The following is a 20881-nucleotide window of genomic DNA, read 5'->3' on the forward strand; positions in this document are numbered from 1 at the left end:
GTTCATGTCTCTGTAGCAACGTTTCTGTAACATTACAGTCTGCTCATAGGCAGACAAGGGGCCTCGGGAACTCTGGTCCTCCGGAAGGGGAGAGGCTCAGGGCTCGGGGTGAGAACAGAATGCCTCTGTACCCCTTTAGTTGTTTCCGATGATCCAACTTCCCTCTTAGAAACTGGGACTGACTGACATTCCACAGTCACTGACAGTGGCAGGGAGAGCTGCTCAAGGGTTTACAGTCCCCTACCTTGAAAGTGACCAGCTCTGAAGAGCGAGCCTCCCATAGGGACAGAATGACGAGCACCCAGGGCTGGCCCAAGTTGGAGAGAAATCAAGTCATCTTGGGTATTTCAAAAGACCTCTTTTATACCACTAGAACCCTTTTGGTTTTATTCCTAGCTTTCACTGGTAAAGGAATTTTCCCTCGTAATCACCATAGAGTTTAAGTTTGTCTTTTCTTAGAAACGTGCCTTCGAGGGCCGCCCCAAGATGCCCTTGCAGGACTCCACTTTCTAGGAGTTGGTGACTTAAGAGGACTTGCAGGACAAGGGCCAGGCCTGAGTGGGAACAGAAGGGCAATAGTTAGTAGAACCACAGGCAAGAGACAGTGTCTATTTTAAGCAAGGAAGGAGAAACCAAACAAAAATAAATCAATAAAGCACACAGGATCATGGTTTAAAAATGCAAACGAAAGCCTCCAAAGAAAAGACAACAATTGATTTGAACACAGTGTTTATGAGATGTAATGGAACCACAAAAGTATGGTTCTAGAGGCGCCTGGGTGGCTCAGTCAGTTAAGTGTCTGCCTTCAGCTCAGGTCATGATCCTGGAGTCCCGGGATAGAGCCCCACACTGGGCTCCCTGCTCCACAGGGAGTCTGCTTCTCCCTCTGCCCCTCACCCTGCTTGTGCACTCTCTCTCTCTCTCTCAATCTCAAATAGATAAATAAAATCTTAACAATAAAAAAAGTATGGTTCTAGCAATGAAGACTATTAAAAAATAACTTACAAAAATACTCCTTACCCACAGCATCACCTTTTATCAGTTTCCTATAAGGAACTCCATCCCAAATCAATATTTAAGAATCTCTGGCATGAATGAGGTGCTGGCATGTCATCTCTGTATGCCACCACCATCACGTAGTGCTGTCTGCGGAATGAAGACACGGAGCAAACCCTAAGGGTTGCAGGCCAGGAGCTACTGGCTGTGGTGGCATCAGAGACTTCCCCATCTCCAGGCTGAGCCTAGTGGTCAAAAGCACTGACTGGTGGTTAATGACTCAAAGGCTGAGTCATTTTACACGTCTAGAATGGAACTAGCCCTTGTCGCTCATGATATGGGGTTAGGGAAACAAGCAAGTCCTTCATTTTCCCAATCACCGCGCCCCTAAAATATATATCCAGATGAAAGGCGTGTTCTCCTGTAAGGCTGTAGTACAATCCTGACCCTAACAACACGGAGTCAGCACAGACTCCACAAGCGGAGGCCACAGTCCCCAACAAACTGTCCTCACTTTAGATGCCAACGCCAAGTTCAGGAGTCCCAGGCCATCCACGCTTCTGACCAGCGGGCTAAAATCCTGGGATTCCCACACCCCCTCAGTTTGGATAATTCACTACAATGACTCTTAAATTCAGGAAAATGTCATACTTACTCTTAGAGTTTTATTACAAAGGATACAAATCAGAACCAGGCAAATGAGGAGACCAAGAGAGGGAGGTCTGGGAAGGTCCTAAACACAGAGTTTCCATGCCCCAAGGACCCCCATCACCCTCCCAGCACATCAACGTATTCATTAATCAGGAAGCTGAGCTGAGCTCTCATGTTCAGAGATTTACTGGGGTTTCGTCACATAGGCATGGTTGAGTGAACCATTTGGTCATGTGACTGAACTCAATATCCAGCCCTTCTTTCCAGGAGGAGGTCTGGATAATAGCGAAGCCCCCATCCTCTAATCACATTGTTTGTCTTCCTGATGGCCCACCCTAATTCTGAAACATCTCATTAGCCTAAACTATCTTATTAGCCTAAGCTATCTCATTAGCATAAGCTTGGGTGTGATTAGAGGTTATGACCCAGGAACCAAGGACAAAAGCTGGACAAATTCTCTATCATACAGTTCAGCAGTGGGGAAGGGTGCGAGCTCCAGAGTCAGATGGCTCCGAATTTGGCTTTCTGCTGTGTGACTTTGGGCAATTTACCAAACTTCTCTCAGCTTCAGTGTCCTCATCTAAAAAGTAGATCCGGATAATACTACTGTTATTACTATATATAGATCAGCACCATGTAACAAAATTTTTTTCTAGTAGCTGCATTTATAAAAAGCAACTGATAAAATTAACATTAATAATATATTTTACTTACCTCAACATGCCCCCAATAGTATCATTTCAACATGCAATCAATGTTAAAACGTTTCTTTTTTTTTTAGAGAGAGATGAAGAGAGAGAGGTAGGAGAGGGGCAGAGGGAGAGGGAGAGAGACAACTTTAAGCAGGCTCCATGGGCACAGAGCCCAACATAGGACTCAATCTCACAATCCTGAGATCATGACCCTGAGCCAAAATTAAGAGTCAGACACTTACCAAGTGAGCCACCCAGGCACGCCCATGTTAAAACAATTATCAATGAAATATATTACATTCTTCTTTTACACAAAGTCTTTAAAATCTAGCATGTATTTTACAAATGTGACATGTTTCCGTTCAGACTAGCCCCATTTCAAAGGCTCAGGGGCCCCCTGTGAGTCCTGGCTACCACACTGGATAGCATAGATAGAGATCATTGGAGAGCTTAGATAGAGGGCTGTTATTTCCACTAAATGGGTTGGAGCTCAGTGCTGTACCATCCCTGTTTAAAAATGTGAACTGAAATATGTATGTGCACAGAGGCAGTGGCAAATGACTAAAACCCACACCGCGCTATGTCAGTCAGCTCCACAGAATGTAAAATAGCCCCCCTCTTCTCAGGAAAAGAACCACTTCAACTTGGAGTAGAGAGGCTCTTGGATAGTTAATCCACAGCATGCTTTTTTATTCCCATGCTCCCACATCTCCCTGACATAGATTTCAAACTGGCAAAATCAAGGGACAGCAGGCAATAGCTTTCAATGGGAAAAGATGCCCCAAAGAGCAGCAAGTAAGTAGCTGTGAATGGCTGGGGGAGAGGGGGAGGGGAGGGGGTGGGAGAAAACCAGAGGGAGGAGTTTAGGCTCCTTGACTCACTGAGGAGCCCCTCCTCACTGCCCCCTCCACTTCCCAGAGTCACTGCCCAGCCACCAGCTAGTATACCAAACCAGTCACCCACCCTGCACTCCCTGGAAAAATTCTGCACTATAAATTCAGAAAAATATCACTAGTAGGGGACAGATTTCAAGGTAATTATTTAGGCAGCTTTGTAGGATCTGATTCTCAGGTCCCAGAACATTCTCAAAGGTTCTTTTTTTTTTTTTTTTTTTTTTTTGAAACTTTGCAGATATTAATATGGAAGTGCTGTCTCTTTTAATGGTGGTGCCCCACATTCGGCTGTGGGTCCCAACTTTTGCAAGGGAGAGCTGCCCAACACCCTGATATTCATCTAATTCATTCAATTCTCACTGGAGTTGGGGTGGGGGGAGTGCCAGCCACCCTCAAGGTAAGAATAAAGAGATCCACCTAATAAGGGCAGACGAATGCATTTTTACATAATATGCAAGATTAATTATAATAAATGCAATCCAATTCACATACCTTATCAAGGAAGACAAGCTAATTATCTGTCGGAGAATTAGCTCCTATTTAAAGGGCATTTTACCTCAATTTGGCAAAAAGAACTAATGGGAATTGTCTCCGATCTGATGTATTCCTTTGACTGCATTTGCTTAAACACTCAGAAGACTTCAACACTGCCCTAAAACCCCAGGGTTTAAGGAGGGAAGGGGGGAACCCAGAAACACATATTAGTCAGCATCTCACAAAGTCCAACTCTTTCTGCTGTTATTGTAATGATGTCCCTTCTGGAGTATCTTATCAGCAGCATGAAACTGGGGGTGACTCATATTTACAAAACGAGGGGGTGTTGACCCTGCTAGACCATCCACTTCCACAATGGCTTCTGTTTCTTAATAGTGCTGAGTGGTATCTCCACACTTCCTCACTCTGCCCACCAAAGCAGAAGCCCAAGACTTACCAACACATGCTTTATTCAGGGATGTGTGCTGCACACACAGCTGAGATGCCTGTGGAGACCTATGCTTGAGGACAAAGACTTCCCTAAAAATTAGTAACTTTCCTGGGTAGTTGGTTCTTGTATTCTGGAGAGAAAGGCAGGAATGCACAATATAAAGCCAAGGTAGCTGGCCCTACCCTCTATTCCTCAAGGTGGGGGTAGGGGTGGGGGTGGGGAGGGTGGTGAGGAAGATTCCAGAAGGGACTCCCTTAAGAGGCTTCTCTTATAAAATCAAAAACTTGGAAATAATCTTAATGTCATTGATAGGAAGATTCATTAAGTAAAATGTAAGGAACCCACAAAATAAGACATGTCATAACATTTAAAGAAAATCTGCTGGTGATGAGGGAAGCAAAACTACATGCAATGTAAAGTGAAAATGAATTTCAGTTTCCATATGAGAAACTCTGCAAATTATGCACATATATGGGTAAAGAATGAAGAGAATAGTAAAAATGAAACCAGGCCAGGCAGGGGGATGAGTTTATCATCTGTTTTCTCCTTTCTAAAATTTTCTTGATATTCCAACAATGGGTATGTAATTGAGTCTTTGCTGAGACTTAATTTTATAAGATTTCCACACAGAGAAATAGTCTATAATTTTCCAGTATGGCACTGATTCAGAAAAAAGTACGGATGTACTTAGCTATCCACCCCACTGGGTTTTTCCCAAACCTTTAAACCCGAATCTACCAAGCATCAAGGAGTTGTTTCTATTTATATTGTACCAGGGGCAGTGTCAATTCATTTTTCTGAATTAGATCACTCATGTATCCCCTGGACATAAATAGACAACGATGAATTATTCTTATGGCTCTTTCAGATTATAATCATGGGACATTTTTAATAAATGCTAGTAGTTCTGTGTCTGGCATTGTTCAAAGCATTTGTGCAGGTGTTATCTCATTTAATCCTCAATTAATTCCACAAGGAAAGTATCCTTATCCTCCCCATTTCATGGATAAGAAAAACGAGGTACACCAAATTTAGTGCGCTCAAGTTCATGCTTCTAATGAGCAGCAAACTCAGAATTCAAACTCAGCAGTCTGGCTCTAGAATGTGCGGTTAACCTCCCTGCTATACTCGGTGTGCTGGGAGAGATTTAAATTCTGAAGAAGAGTGTTGACAAACACAAATCCGCAGACCGCTTCATTGAGAAATCACATACTAAGCTCACTACAGAGAAAAAGGGAATAAAAACGTGGAGCGATCCGGCCAAACATGTGGACCCCTAAGAGTCTCTTATTTGATAACAATTCAGATACAAACCGAAGGATTACACTCCCACTGGGGTTAAAACAAATTCTTAAACCAAGAGTAAGGAAACGTGAATCCTGTGCTAGTTCTGCTACCCGCCACTTTGATGCTTTTGGGTAAGTCATCAGTGTCCACATCTGTAAAATGGGACTGTTGGAACACATACTCAATAATTCTGCTGCTTCTGGCCCAGGTTCCCAGGGGTCTGTTCTGCTAGCCTTCAAGGGTGTCAGTTAGGCTTTTTCTAGGGTCCATCCCTGCCATGCGCCCTGATGATCTGAGCTGTACATGCAGGCTTAGGCTATAGAAGGGAAGAAGAAGGGCGCCTGGGTGGCTCAGTGGGTTAAACCGCTGCCTTCAGCTCAGGTCATGATCCCAGGGTCCTGGGATCGAGTCCCGCATCGGGCTCTCTGCTCAGCAGGGAGCCTGCTTCCCTTCCTCTCTCTCTGCCTGCCTCTCTGCCTACTTGTGATCTCTGTCTGTCAGATAAATAAATAAAATCTTTAAAAAAAAAAAAAGAAGAAGGGAAGAAGAAAGATAAGAAAGGAAAAGAAAGCAGAAGAGAAAAATAATAAAAAGTAAATAGTTTAAGATCTCTGTTCACTTATCCCAGAGAATTGACTCTCTCAAAGGATAATGATAACCCTATTAGAAATTCCTTCCTCACACAATTTGGGTGGGTGGGGGGGCATCTATAGTTAACATTATTATTACACGAACAGAATGGATGATGACTACAAAGCAATCACATGTCTTTGAGTATCGGAGTCTGCGGGAGGTCATCACATATCATCTCACACCATACATCATATCACATATTCCATCATACTTTCTTAGTCTAACTTTGTACCCATCTTTTTTCTGGCTCATCTAATTCCCCCTCTAGAAAGTAAATACACTAATATGTGCAGAAGGAACATCATCCCCATATCCACAGGCTACTAGGAGAATGCATCCAAAGTTTCTCTTATATTGAAAATGTACCCAGCAGAAGCATAACTGTGCTGGGCCCAGGCTCCAACGGCTGAATGACCTTGGACAAGGGCCTGAACCTCTTGGAGTCTCAGTCACTCCCGTATAAGCTAGAGCGTTATCATAAGATATAAAGCTTCAAGCACCGAGTCTGGTATATATAATAAACATTTTGTAAATGTTAGAGATAATTACTGCAGTCTTCAAAGTTTCTTTATTCAATCTGTTACTCCTTAAAAGCCTCTGCCATCACCGAAGTTTGAAGTTGCCAAAAGCTGAGATATAATTCAGAGCGAGGTCACAGGGAAGACTGCTCTTCTCTGAGGACACAGAGTGGGCCAATTTTCTAAGCAGTGGCATTCCCAGTGGAGGGTAAACAAGAAAACGGAGGGGATGGGGGAAATAATATAACTTAGGACACCTCAGAGATAAAGCACACTTAGAACAACCGTAAGAAACGAGATCTAGAGCTCACTTATTTATGAATAAGCATGCAGCCAGCTTGGAAGGAACTTGGGCCTCAACATCCTAAGAACTGGGGTTCCATTCTCATTCACCAACTCACTGGTTAATAACATGGAAGAAAATATTAAATCTGTTCCTCAAATTCTGCATCCGTGAAACCAGAGATCTACAACCTCTTTCACAAAGCTGCACTGAGAACAAAATAAGACACAGATTATGACAGTCCGATGCCCAACTTCCCAAACTATCTGGAAAATAATTTTTTTTAATTTCAGGGATGACAGGTTGGCCAGACCCAGAGTAGTTATGTGTGATTAAATGGTGTTCTGCTGTCAGATGAAAATATCACTTCATGAGAACCATAAAACCCTTCTTATAGAGTCTTATCATAAAAATGTGCTATTTTCGTAAGACTAGAAATATAAGACCCAAGAAAATGCCCCCTACCCCTTCATGGAAGCCCCCCTTAGAAGTCTGTGTCTAGACTTAACTATTTTAAAAGGGAAGCAGACGCTCCAATAGCTAATGACAGTAACTCACTGTCTTGAACATTAGAACCCAGGACCAGGTCCAGGACCTAGAAGGCCCTGCCACCCCGAGGGGCTCTGCCATCGTCACCCTGTTCTGTTCCCGCTACTCCACTGCCTCTCCCCTTACCCCCTCCCACACCTGGTCTTCTTGCCACTTGCCAGCAGCAATAGCTGGCAACGTTTAGCCCGGGGGTTGTGGACCTTGGGGCCGTGATTCAAACTATGTGGGATGAGTCCTTCCACAGAAGAACTATAAAGGAAACTGGAGAGTGACGCCCTGCCAAAAGCAGTGACTGCCTCGTCACCTGCAGACACCAGCTAAGATCGACTGAGCTCCTGGTACAACCTGAGAGGCTCATGCGCCGCAAAGGGGACACCAGCAAGGGACAACCCCTGGGTCAGGCATTTTTATCTATGTCTCTCGTTGAGAAACTGGGCAACAGATGCCCAACAGGGGTCCCATCTGGAAGGCAAGACAAAGAAACTGAAACCCTCTGGTGGAGCCCTGAGAAAGTTTGGCCTTGTTTTGTTTTCCATGAAACTCGAGTCTTAGAAGGCAGAAAAAAGACGATGAGGTCTTCACTGAAAGTAAAACCTGAAAGGCAATACAGATAATTTGAGGAATCCACAAACCCTTTGCTCCCTGTTAGTGATCTTCCACTTTGCCAGAAGCAGGGCCTGGGGTAACGTCCTTTATCTTCTATGAAAGTACTGGGCTACAGGGCTCATTTCCTGACCCAAGAGCAGAAGCTCCAGGTTCCCTTTCCTTCCCATTACACATGAAAAAGGGGTCTTGCTGGGGTAGAGGAATGAAGATATGTATGTGTGTGTGTGTGTGTATGTGTGTAATATATATATATATATATATATATATATATATATATATATACATATACATATATATATATATATATCCCCACACCTTTAAGTAATAACAGATGAAACAGACACAAGCTAGGAAGAAAAAGGATGCTACTATCTTCCTCTTGGCTGATGGATGAAAACATCTCAGAGTCAGACTTCATAATTAGAAAATACATGTCAACGTCAACATAAAATGTGTATTTCTAAATGTATGGTAAAATTCATGTTTTGATTCACACTCATCATTTTCTCTTCCCTCCAATTTTTCCGAATTAGTAAGGGTTATACAATAGGAGTGTAGTAGAGTATAGAGTATATGGAAATGCAGCCAGTAAAACTTTGCCCAAGAGGGACCCGCATGGTTCAGGGGAAATAATGCAGCTTTGAGATGACAGACTTGTGTTGTTGTTTTTTTTTTAATTATTTGAGAGAGAGAGAGAGCATTAGAGAGAGCATGAGAGGAGAGAGGTCAGTGGGAGAAGCAGACTCCCTGCTGAGCAGGGAGCCCGATGTGGGACTCGATCCCGGGACTCCAGAATCATGACCTGAGCTGAAGGCAGTTGCCCAACCAACTGAGCCACCCAGGCGCCCCCCCCCCAGACTTGTGTTTTTATCCCAGCCCTGTCTCCTAGAGTGGTTTTTAATTGTACTTGCAAACTTTTTTTTTTTTTTCCCTTTTTCCTGAGCAGGCTAAAACCTTGTCTTTGAAATATCATTTACAATGCTTGTTTGCTTAGCATGCCCTCTTTTCATAGATAGCATTCAGGAAAAAATAAACACCAGCCACGTTCTTATTAGCAACATGTCCAAAATTAGTGAGGTCCAAATTACAAAGTTCCACTCTAATGCACGAAGAAGGCCTGTCAGCCCCGAGCTTCTAAAGAAGAGAGAGAATGTGTATTCCCTTTTCCATTAAAAACCTACAATTTAACAACAACAACAAAAAAATCATTTCTCTTTGGATCAAGTCTTTGGGAATAAATTCTATTGGCCCATGAAGATGTGCTTAGAAAAAAAAACAGACTTTTATCTTGCAAGGGACAAAGAAAGGAATGCCAAATGTCTCACAAACATGTACTTCCCAGGAGAATGACAGATCCTGAAGATGAACTCCTCCCTGAATAAGGTTGTGTAGGACAAGAGGATGAAGAATACAAACAGGTACATGATCTTCAAGGTAGAAAGACCTGGAATACTGGCCTGGTCTGGGTATTCTCTCACCGAAGCATTAAGATTGTAAGGGTTCTGGGGGCAGGGTCCCCAGCCTGAAAACAAGTGCCCAGCATGCAGAAGGCATTTAGTAGTATTTGCTGAACAAATGAATGAGCCTCCTCCACGCACAGGCTGTACCTCCGTGGAGACCAACATATCGAAAAGTCCCTAGAACCTTAAGATTCTTTGGTACAAGGGTGCACTTATATATGTGTGTTCCAGCTCGTTATTAAACCACTAAGTTCCCCAGAAGACAAGTTTAAATCTATGTTAATATTTGTCCTGTATTTCCAGGACCCAGGCAAATATGAGGACCATGAGTTGCTGCTTTCAAAAGAGCTTAGACTTGGGTCCCTATAGTTCTGGACTGAAATCTCAAAATTCAGCAAAAAGGGTATCAATACTAAAAATTATTAATTAAGTATATTATTTCATATTTGTATGCTCACATTAGATACAGTTATCATTAGATAATTACACACACACACAAACACACACACACACACACACACACACACACACACACACACAAAATCAACCTGGCAAGACCTATTTTAGCACTAAGGACCCAGGCTCTAAAATTAATCATGCATGTGACCTTGGGCAAGTTAAATCTCTCTAGGCCCATTTCAGAAACTGCATAATGAAAAAACAGGACTAGATCAATGGTATTCAAACTTTGCTGCATGTCAGAATCCCCGGGGAAGCTCTTAAAATTCTTGATGCACAGGCTGTACCCCCAGACCAATTTAATCAGACTGTCCAGAGGTGGGAACTGGGCATTGTAGGTTTTAAATCACCCCAGGGGATTCCAGTGGGCAGCCTGCAGGGACAACTTTGGGACTAGGGGGCCTCTCAAGTTCCTTCTTATTCTAAAAACTGGGATGCTTGAGTTCAAAGAATGTGAGAGGACCTCCTCTGAGATCAGAATTTCCATCCCTAGTGCACAGTGTATCCTTGTCTATCTACTTGAAGTCAATTGCCTAGGTTCTGCAAACTGACCCATTTTTATGCCCAAACTGCTCCCCCAGGCTGGGGCAGGGAGCCTGGCTGCGGCCAACACCGAGTCTTAGGAAGCAGGGCTGGTTTGGCTTCTGGTCAAAGGCCCATCCTTAGCTTCTGAGGGTACGTGCGCCATAGGCTGTACAGAGAGTTTCTCTGCTCCCGTGATTTTGTCAACCCTCCCTGCCCTTACCCTCCTTTTCCTAATCTAAAATCATTATCTACTACTGCCAGGAAAGAAGTTTATTGAACTTGTCCTTGACAAGCCAGATGGTTAACTTAACTGATCTGAATTGGCAAGGACAAGTGGTTGATATTAACATGCTCCCATAGTACTATGCTTGGAACAACTTGCCATCTTCTCCTCTGACCAACGTCTAACGTAAGAGGATCTGAAAGGGCACAAGGGTAGTGGAACAGGGCCCAGTGCCGGCTTTACTGAGAGCTATTTATGTGCCTAGGTACCTGATTTCCGTTGTCTCAGTCCATCCTGTGATGTGGGAATTATCCCTCTTTTACAGTGGAGAAAGAAGTGGGGCTTTGGGAGGTGACCTGAGCTCCCTAAGGACACCTACAGTTGGTCGATAGAAAAGCCTAGATTTGAACTCAAGAATAAATGGGCTAAACCCCACTTTGCTGAGCACAGAGTGACAGAGCAAGGACAGGGATGAGGGAGAAAGCTCACTTACATCTTTCCACTTACATTCTAATTAGGAGGCAGGATAGTATATCCGAAAGCTCAGAGTACAGGCCACTGTGAACCAGTTCAGAGAAAAGGACCGCGTCTCACTTACAGAAACGAGCAGGCCTTCTCACGGTTCCCTCCTTTTTCCTTCACACGCCATTATCATCACAACTCAAAGCTTTGAGAACTTTTGAAAATGAAGCACACTTCCCCCTCCTTCTACCTACCCTTTTATAGTCAGACTACAATCTTTATTCCAAAAATAAATCAGCCTGATGAGAGGCCAGAAAAAGCGAAGCTTAATAGTTTTCCACTTTCATTATTGACTTATGGGACACTAGTTGGACAGACTTATTATCATCACATTTTTACAAATTTCCCCTACAAATAAATAATTCTAGGATATGCCCACATAACTCTGGCGTCTTGGCTCAACATGTTTTTATAATTACTTGGCACTCCAACCGTATGCTACTTAAATCAGGGAACAGTCAACAAGTTATTTTTAGGCCATAGCAACACACACACACACACACACTCTCCGTTATACCTAGCTTGTCATTTATACTCCTTTGGAAGGGGAGCCCAGATTGTCTTTATACTGATGCCATCATTTCTGTTCAACCAATGGTAATAACAGTATGAAGCTTCAGTGAGGGAGCACTCACCATGTATGAAAACTGGTCTGGGCCCTCTGTACACATGACTTCTTTCAACTCCTAGACTAACACTGTAACATAGCTGCTGTTACATCCTCTTTTATAAAGGAGGAAATTAAGGAAGTAAGGGATGAAGCAATTTGCCCAGGGGTTCATGGCTAGTAAGAAGGGACCAAGGCTAGAATCAGACAGACTGGATCCAAAATCCTGCCTGAATTTCCCCTCCATTTGCGACAAGGCGAATGTCTGGCATGTTTGGATGTTAAGCAGGGGCTCAGAATAACAACACTAAGTCTGTGCCTACAGGAGGTATGTCTTTATTTCATGTATCTTTTAAAAAGTTCCTCCCGACATCCAGAGAGACAAGAGGAAGACTGTTGTTCCCCCAGGACAAACAACGCAGAAAAAGACGATTTTCCTGGGGTCTCTGATTACTGAGCATAGCCTTTCACACTTGGTCATCAAACTCAGTACCGCCTGTCAGTGTTACTTCAGAATCGTTCGTGATTATGGAAGAACGTGTACTCTGCATGGTTCATCCCTCGGGAATTATGATGGAAGGTTTTATAGTCTACAAATTGAACTCCCTGTGTTATCGTATCTTCCCTACGGATCAGCCTCCTGAAGAGATTGTCTCTCCTCCCCTGCTCCCCACTGAACACCGCTGGTGCAGCACCAGGTCCGTGGGGGGACTGGGTCTGTCGGTCAGTCTTTGTTTCCTGACAGCACAGAGCAAGTACAGGCATGGGCCTGACATATCCACGTGGAAGGGAGAGCTACAGCCCCCCGAGGAGGCACCCAGAGCCCTCCCACTCCGAGGGAGAGAGGCTTCTCCACAGACCCGAGAGCTAGCTAGTCAAGGTGGAAATTTAAGTTTGAAAAAGTGGGCGTAAGACTCTGAAGTATTCAGGAGTGAAAATGTTGTCTGCACTGTACTATACAATAGCCGCAGCCTTATTAATTCTAGAGCAGTAACTTTAAACCTGAAACATATCTGGCTATATTAATATGTTGCCTGTACTATAAAATATTTCAACAACCGAAAAAGGAAGAGAAAGTCAATAGGGCAATTATGAACAACTGTTTAATCTGCGTGGTAGGTATACAGTGCTCTTTATCCCCTTTCTTATTTTTCTGCATATTTGAAAATTCTTATAATAAAAGTTTTAAAGGCACAGAGGTCTTTAAGGAGGAGGCAGGTGGCGGTAGATTATCCTTTTCAACACAGGTAAACGATCATTTTCCTGAATCCAGCTTTCCTGAAAAGGAAGGGTACCTTATAAACATCAAAACAAAGATGGTGGCTCTCCTTCTGGGAGGTCCAAAACCATCTAGGCTTCTTATTCAGTTTGGTTAAAAATCATACTGAAAATCACCTTGGGGTAAAACAGACTGTAATTCTCTCAAAGGTTTTGTAAATCCCTAAATATTTATGCATTTGGATCATTTTCACCAGAAGGAGTAGAAGCACTGGTCTGATGTCATTTATTCTTCAGAAGATGAGAATAAAACATGGATTAGACACAGGTCACAACAGGGAGGGGACTGTAAATTAGAACAGTAACTTAATCCCAGGGGCTTCTGCGCCTCTGATCAGTTTCTCCCCAACCTGACACAGCATTACTAAAATGGTAACTGAGCAGCCACTCTACTTGACAGGCAGTACCAAAAATGGAGAACATGGCATTGAAACAGGGGGACAGAAAACTTGGACAGGGGAGGGTAGCAACCACTGTTTACAAGTTTACAAACATAAGCCAGAGAATCATTTGGGCCAGCCATAAATTACCCAAGATTGTACTGAAATCTCTCAAAATAAATTAATGAGGCCTTCAAAGTTTCTACCTTTCATTCTAACTACCTTCACCACCATAGTTTCCCTGCATAAAAAATCACTCATTCCAAAATGGTACCGCTACCACTTCACTAAAATAAAATCTTGCATCACCTAGGGAGGGGATTAGTAAAATAAACCTCAGCAGAGAAGCCAGACCAGAATAGTCTGCTTGACCCACTCAAGACTTGGGAGAGGTTGCTGGCCATGTCTTCTGAGAGATGCCCACCCCATTCTTCACCTCCACGGTGCTATGGTATTAACCTTTGGTATACCCAGATGAAAGGGTAGCTATGGGTATCGTAATTATGATCACTCTCCTTTCTTTCCCATCTTGGTCCCAATTTTAAGCCATTCCCCCCAAAGAGACCAACATAATAATGATGACAATAATAAATAAATTAAATTAACAACCCTTTTGCTCCTAAACTATTTTCAATCAAATTCCCAGATATTTGAAGGAAAAGCACCCAAAACTACAAATAATCCAACCTCTACCACCAGTGCGTCTTCCAGGTCGACCGCCGCTGTGTCTCACCAACCCGAAAATGACGAGCCCTCACCGCGGCTGCCTGGGGTGCCCAGTGGTGAGGTCAGCAGCATGTCCGGCCCCGCCCCACTGAGGCAATCTTAACTTCACTGACACTGAGGAGCAAGCCCAGGCTGCCCGGACTCTCAGCTACATCGACGGGGAAAGAACCCCACTTCCTTTGGTAGCACCGGGGAGGTTCACTTCCAAGCAATTGACAGGCCACCCCTAAACACAATAATGTCCACTGCAAACAAGAGGGTAAGATCTCCAATTCCGCCTAATCATCCGCATGTTCAAGTCCAGAGTCACCTTAATTTGTATTGTTCGATGTCTGTCCTCAAATCACATAGACACAAAAGGTCTGCATTTTCCTATCATCGACACTACATGAGCAAAGAGATGACCCACAAGACCACTAGCTACCCCTCTCTTTGTTCCCCAAGATAAACTATTACAAATGAGAAATTTGTGGACTGTATTTTCTCATCCAAAAAAGACAAAACAAGCCAAGATCACGGTGAGAGAACACTAGCTGCGTAGGCCAACTGGGAATAACTCAAAGTCAACCGAACAAGAATAGAAAACAATAAAATACAGAGCTACACAGAGGAAATCTGAATGTGTCTGTAACCCTAAGAAAATTCATCAACCACAACAAAAATGCCTGGGCCCTGCTGAAATTCTCTGGATATGACCTCCATCATGTTCTCCTTCCTACCAGAGCCTACCAACCCTAAGAAAAGTTATGCCTTTGTGGCAGTTGAGCCCAATGACAGCAAGCTCAAGAAGAGCTGGAGGGGATGGGATGGGGGTCGCGGGGGGTGGGGGATTTGTCAAAGTAATTCAGAACCATATTTCCAAGAATGCTACTTAATAAAAGGCAGAGTGCATGATCAAGAAGACAAGAAGGAGAGTGGCAGAGCTGTCACACAAAGATAAAATAACTGACTTACTCATCCCAATGGCCTATTGCATTTAAATATGCAAGGTGTTCAAAAAAACAGAGCAGTACCTCTGGTCAACACACTTCAGGAGACTTGGTAGTGATGTGGCCCAGAAACTGTGTACCTTAGCTCAAAACACAAGAGAAGAAAAGAGAGAAGATGACCATCTCTCAGCGCCCTCAAAGGACAGAAGACACCAAAAAGAAAGAGTGGTGTGTAGTGCCCCAAATTATAACATCTGAGGGCAAAGAGCAGCGAGTCAGATAGACACAAGATGAAGGCTCCCCTGCTATGTTAGGCAACACTGTGTGAAAGAAGCTCAGAAAACAGTGGGTAATTATTTCTTCCTGCCCAGGCTCAGCAACACTGACATCAGAGTTATTCTGCATTCAGTGTAAGGGGCCAAGTGACCGACCATCCCATCTTGGAAGGAGCCATGAGGCCAATGGTTGTCAGAAGAGGCCAGAAAGAACAAAGGGTTGAGGAATATTTCATAAAAATGTCTCTGTCCCCTTGGAGCTTTGGCAGAAGAATGGATGTCATTGGTACACTTACGCTTTGGTGCTGGGGGGCTAGAGGGTGCTTACAGGAAAGACCTCTGCCCTTCTTGAAGGTCACTTTATAAACCATAGAAAAGCCAAGCTAGTCAGAGGTGAGAAAGAAGATTTCCTATAAAAAGCACTGGTACCTGAAGGTTTACTGATAGTTCACCATAGCTTCTGCTTCCTGTGGTCCATCAACTTTGGTTAAACCTGAGAGACAGTAACTTTCCAACTGGTTATTGACTGGAATAGCGCTACCAGACCAGCTATGACTTGAGATACCATCTGGTGGTACACAGCCCCACTAAAAGGTGAGAGAACAGTCTCAGAGAGGTGAAATGCTTGCACAGTACAACTGAGAAGCTGCGTGGAGGCTAGAACCTGGGTCTTCCGGCTTCTGGTTCCATGCGACTGGTTTTTCTCACTACAGCAAAATAGTTAAGGGCAAAGAAGGGAAGACAAGAAGAAGGAAGTCTATTTTGGTCTCACGTAGCCACGGTAAGGAGAATCCTGGCACTTCTAAGACAAACCCAAAGTGAACCCAGACTACCCAGGACTGTGCTTGGGAGGGGGACAGGGGCATTACCTTTCAACACCAGAGGTTCTTTGCCTTCTCTCTTCAGGGACTCGAGGACTATGTGAAGTGGCTGGGAGGGCATCACTCGGCTCGGCTCATTGGTATTCTCATCATAAACTATAATTTCTTTGGAAAAGATCCTCTTGAAAGAGTCCTTGCCTTCCCTACAGGAAATCAAGTCTAAGACCGTGATCTTGCCCTGCTGCAGTCTCCGCCGGCTGATCTTATCGGCACAGTTAATGTGGACAGCTCCTTGGATGTGACTCTTGTTGTACTCCATGAAGGGCCTGCAGTCAATGATGACAGGGCCCTGGCTCGGCAGGTGACTCTTGCTGCATTTGGTCATCTTCTTCGCCAAGTCATTGGGGTAGATTATTTTGATGCTGGCTAGCTGCTTGGGGGTCCCTGACACGGGACTGCCCACCCCACCTGATGGACTTAGAGAGCCTGCATTTTCATTGTTGTTGACCATCTGGTTGGCAGGGCAGGTGGTAGAGGTTCCGATGGCGGTGGTGGCGGTGCCGGCAGCGATGGCTTGGGTTTGGGCCTGATTGTCCTTGTCGTAGGTTGCCACAGTGCAGCAGCTGGCACTGCTGCATCCACAATTCAGGGAGCGGGCAGAGCCGCTGGATGAGGGCATATACGTCAGATTCGCAGCCTTGAGGGATACGACGGTGGTGGCAATGACAGGAGGGTGGCTGTTACTGCTTGGGGCGGCAGAGCCAAGGTAGCTAGAGTCTAAACAAAGGTTGAGATCCTGAGGTCGGACGGGCCTAGACAGTGCCACTACTACCCTGTCGTCTAAAGGAGACGGAGGCATGAGGAGGCTGAAAACTGGCAATTGAAGAAGAACTCAAGACAGTCTGTAAAGAAGGGGAGGGGGAAAGAAAGAATAAAGTCACGTGACACAAAAGGCAGTCTGATCCAAACCCTGGGAAAGGCCTGTGCATCCCTCTGAGTGAAGTTGTCCTAAGGGCCCTTTATCATGCCACTCTCCAAGCCCGAAACTCATTTTTAGAGATTCGAAGACGATGTCAACCTGAGGGCCCCCACCTATTTGGTGACTAAGTCTTAGGTTCCACGTACGGTCTACACAAATGTTGACGAACAACCTCTCATGGACCTACATCGAAGTTCAGCCTCGGAGAAAGTACAAGCACAGAGAATCAGAAAAGCCGAAGACAGAAGGGAAGGCTCTTAAGAGGCATCTATTCCGGGCCTCATCTCCTGGGCAGAAGCATAGTGCAACCATATGAGAAAGACCCATTTGTCCCCCCTTGCATACTTTCCGTTTAAGTCCTTCACCCACTGCAAAGGTGAGGGAATGACCATGAGAGCTGGCATGGCTAACCGAAATATACAGCAGCTAAATATACATCAGGGGCGGATGGCAACTTTCTGCGAATCAGAATGAAAGTATCCCCCAAGTGAATCTCTTTAACTAGGAGATATTCTTGCATCCCTTTGAAAAGCACAACACAGTCATATTAAAACCTCCCATGTTTCCTGTTAGTCTCTTATAAATTAATCTGCATTTCCCCTTTTGTTACAAATGAACTGTCCTAAAACAAAGACTCAGGTCAAGAAGCCAGGTCTGGTAACCCCCCAACCCTGGCAGATCCATCACCCTTTGCTCCTCTGCTGCCCACCTCAATCCCCCACTCCGCCGCCCACACTTCTGCCTTTAAGAAAAGGACCACTTTGACTGCCCACTCCCAGTTCCCTAGTGGCACAGACTATGTATGCATCCCAGAGCTTCTCTCAATGGGAGGGAGGGAGCCACTGTGTATAACATTTCAATCCCCCACAAAAAGACCCCTGCCCCTTGAAGAGGATGAGTTCCATAGAAAGGACTTCCCCTGTTAAAGGGGGCCGTGAGGTGTTGCCCACTGGGTCCACCTCCTGTCACCTGAGAGGACGCCTGCAAAGGAATACAGTTCCGTCCTTCCCATAGGCACAGGGGCACTCTACAACCCGACCCTACAGGCTCTTCTTCTATTACACATACTCAGAGAAAAGAAACCAAACCCCATGCAAGAGTCCTCACCTAAACGAACTTTAAGAGATGTCTGGGAAAATGTCATCTATCATCCATCTACACACGACCGTCACCATTCTCTGACACAGAGCCAAAGTATCACAGGCAGAATCCACACACGCGAGCACACTCATACACTCAGAGACACGCACCGGACACGTCCACAGATCCCCACCGACTCACGTTTCTCTCACCCACCTTTGGATGGGAGAGAAGGATTCACCCCCGTTCCTCCCTCCTGTCCTCTCACCCCTTCCCTCCCCGCCCCTCCTCCCTCCCTCCCTTGCGTAGTATTTTTTTGAAGAGCAAGTACTCTTCCAGAAGCTATAACTGTTTCCCAGCTGGACCAAGCGGTGAAAGTCTTTGCTATTGTGTTATCAGGTAGGGTACGTCCCAGGATCAACAGCCCATTTCCTCTGCGAGGGACGCATAAGCGTGTTCGCGGAGACACAGGCTGGGACCCCCCACCTCCACACGGAGTGCGCGGCTGGCTCTTGCTCTCTCTCTCTCTCTCTCCCCGAGTGTATAAAGAGATCTGCATCCCTGCAGCAGAGGGTCGGGCGTATATGTTGCCCGTGAAAGCATCCAGACTGGCCCAGGAAACCTCCCAGAGAAACACTATGCTATCCCCTCTCCCTTGCTAGTCGTCCTTCCACCTCTAGGCAGGGGCTGGAAAGAAAATTAAGTCATTAGAGAATGCTACTTCCCCACTTCTGGGCGCTTATCCCCCTTCGCAACACAGCGCACTAACAAGCCCCTGGCATTTAAAACTGCCGCAAAACATCCCAACAAACCTCATTTTTTTTCTTCTCCCCAAATCCAAGTAGACTGCAGGGAGAGTAAACGCATTGGGTAGCGTGAGCCATCAGCCGGAACCCTATAACCTCACCTGCTGTGGCTCCCTCGTGAGCATCGCATCTCACACACACACACACACACACACACACACACACACTCACTCGCACTCACACTCTCACCGCCTTACACTCCCGGGCTCTCAGGAGTAACCTCGGTGACTTCCACTTACTTCATAAATAAGTGTAGCCCTCCACCATCTGGCGCTCCGCTTCAGCTAAGGATTCGCCCATTCAGCCCCCATTCACTTGGCTTCATTGATCTCCAGCAGCAACATAGTTACTTTCTCTTTTGCTACACTGTAAATGTAAGATCCCGAGGGGGCGGGCCGGCTGCCGACCGACGGCACGTTGGGCCAATAGAAATCCGGAGAAAGCTGACCGCTACCTCACAGCGGCCCGCGGCCAATGGACAGCCTGGGGGGAGGAGCCAGGGGCGTGGCCTCGTCTCTTTAAGGAGGGTTTATCCGACGCCGCTTCGGGTCCACGGTGTTATAACACGGGCGGTGATGTCATTGGCAACCAATCAAAAACTTAAAAGGGCCAGCCGGGGCCCGCGCGGAGCAGCTGCTCTCTATTTACATGTAAACCGAACGGGCTGGATGCAGTTAACCCTTTCTGGGGCTGAAGTGTCAATGGGCCAAGCTCGCCGCTCCGGCTTAAAACTGGCTCTGTCCCTTTGCCCGGACCCCGCTGAGTCCCCCTAGCCCGGGGGCAGATCGCGCTTTCTTTTTCCTTCTTACTTGGGACGGAAGATCAAAGTGTCGAAGTAACTTTCTAAAGGCAAGAAACAAGAACGATCGCCGTCCCCAGTGGGGAAACCGGGTTCTCCGAGTCGCTCGAGGTATTTTGACAAACCCTAACCCGAGATTCAGAGACGTCGCCGAGCCTCCTGCAGTAGGACCGACGTGAGCACGCAGCCAGCGGCGTCGCTTCTGCACCGGCCCGCGAGCACCCGCCACGCGCTGGGGCCCGGGACCCGGGCGCAGCTGGGGAGTCGGCCGGCGGGACCCGGAAAGCGAGGCCCGTCCAGCCAAGCTGCGCCCCGTGTCTTCGGGCCGCCCCGCTCAGCTCCGCGCCGCGGGGAAGCGTCGGCCGCCCGCCCGCAGATGTCGCTGCCCCTCCGGCTGCCCTACTGCTACCCGACGCGGCCGTGGCGCGGCGCCCTCCGGCTCGCTTGCATCTGCGCCCGGGTCACGCCCCCGCTGTCCCCCGCTGTCCCCCGCCCGCTTCCCGGGGCTCGGCCGGGAGCACCGAGGCGGCGCTGTGGAGGGCTGCTCAGAGGCGGCTCCAGAATCCACGGGGAGCGAGCCCGCTAGGCCCGGCGTCGCGGTGCTCGCCATGCGCTCGCCACACCCCCGCGGCCGCGTCTCCAGCCTGCCGCGCAGGGTCCCCGAGCCGGGCCTTCCGCCCGCCTTCCCCGCGCCCTAGCCAGCCGCCCCGCCACCCCGAAAGGCCCCAGGCGAGCCGAGGACAGCCAGCCCGGCGTTTCTGGAACACCGCCGCGGGCGGAAAAGGAGCTGGAGCTGAGTGTAAATAACCAGATCCAGTGTAGCCTGCGGAGCGTCGAGGAGGCGACGCCGACCCCTGGGTTTTCCAAACTTTTTTTTTTTTTTTTTTTTTTGCCGCCCGCGGGGTGGCCAGCAGAGGCACCCATCCAGAGGCAAAGAGTGGGGGGCAAGGCAGGCTGGCTTGCGCCTGGGCACGAAAAT

The 20881-nt window shown here is 46.5% G+C and overlaps 1 protein-coding gene across 1 annotated transcript in view; it reads right to left on the bottom strand.

The window, feature by feature from the left end:
- LOC111151131 (dual specificity phosphatase 10) overlaps positions 1-19453 on the bottom strand; it is a 38576-nt gene extending 19123 nt beyond the window's left edge. The window contains exons 1-2 of the mRNA XM_022508917.1: positions 19343-19453; positions 16287-17140 (exon numbers count right to left, since the gene is read on the bottom strand). Coding sequence (XP_022364625.1) covers positions 16287-17097 — 811 coding nt within the window. The 5' untranslated portion in view covers positions 17098-17140; positions 19343-19453. The remainder of the gene's footprint in view (positions 1-16286; positions 17141-19342) is intronic.
- Between the last annotated feature and the right edge of the window lie 1428 nt (positions 19454-20881).

This window comes from Enhydra lutris, unplaced genomic scaffold, assembly GCF_002288905.1.
Source record: "Enhydra lutris kenyoni isolate GAN:26980312 unplaced genomic scaffold, ASM228890v2 scaffoldscaffold25, whole genome shotgun sequence".
NCBI lineage: Eukaryota > Metazoa > Chordata > Mammalia > Carnivora > Mustelidae > Enhydra > Enhydra lutris.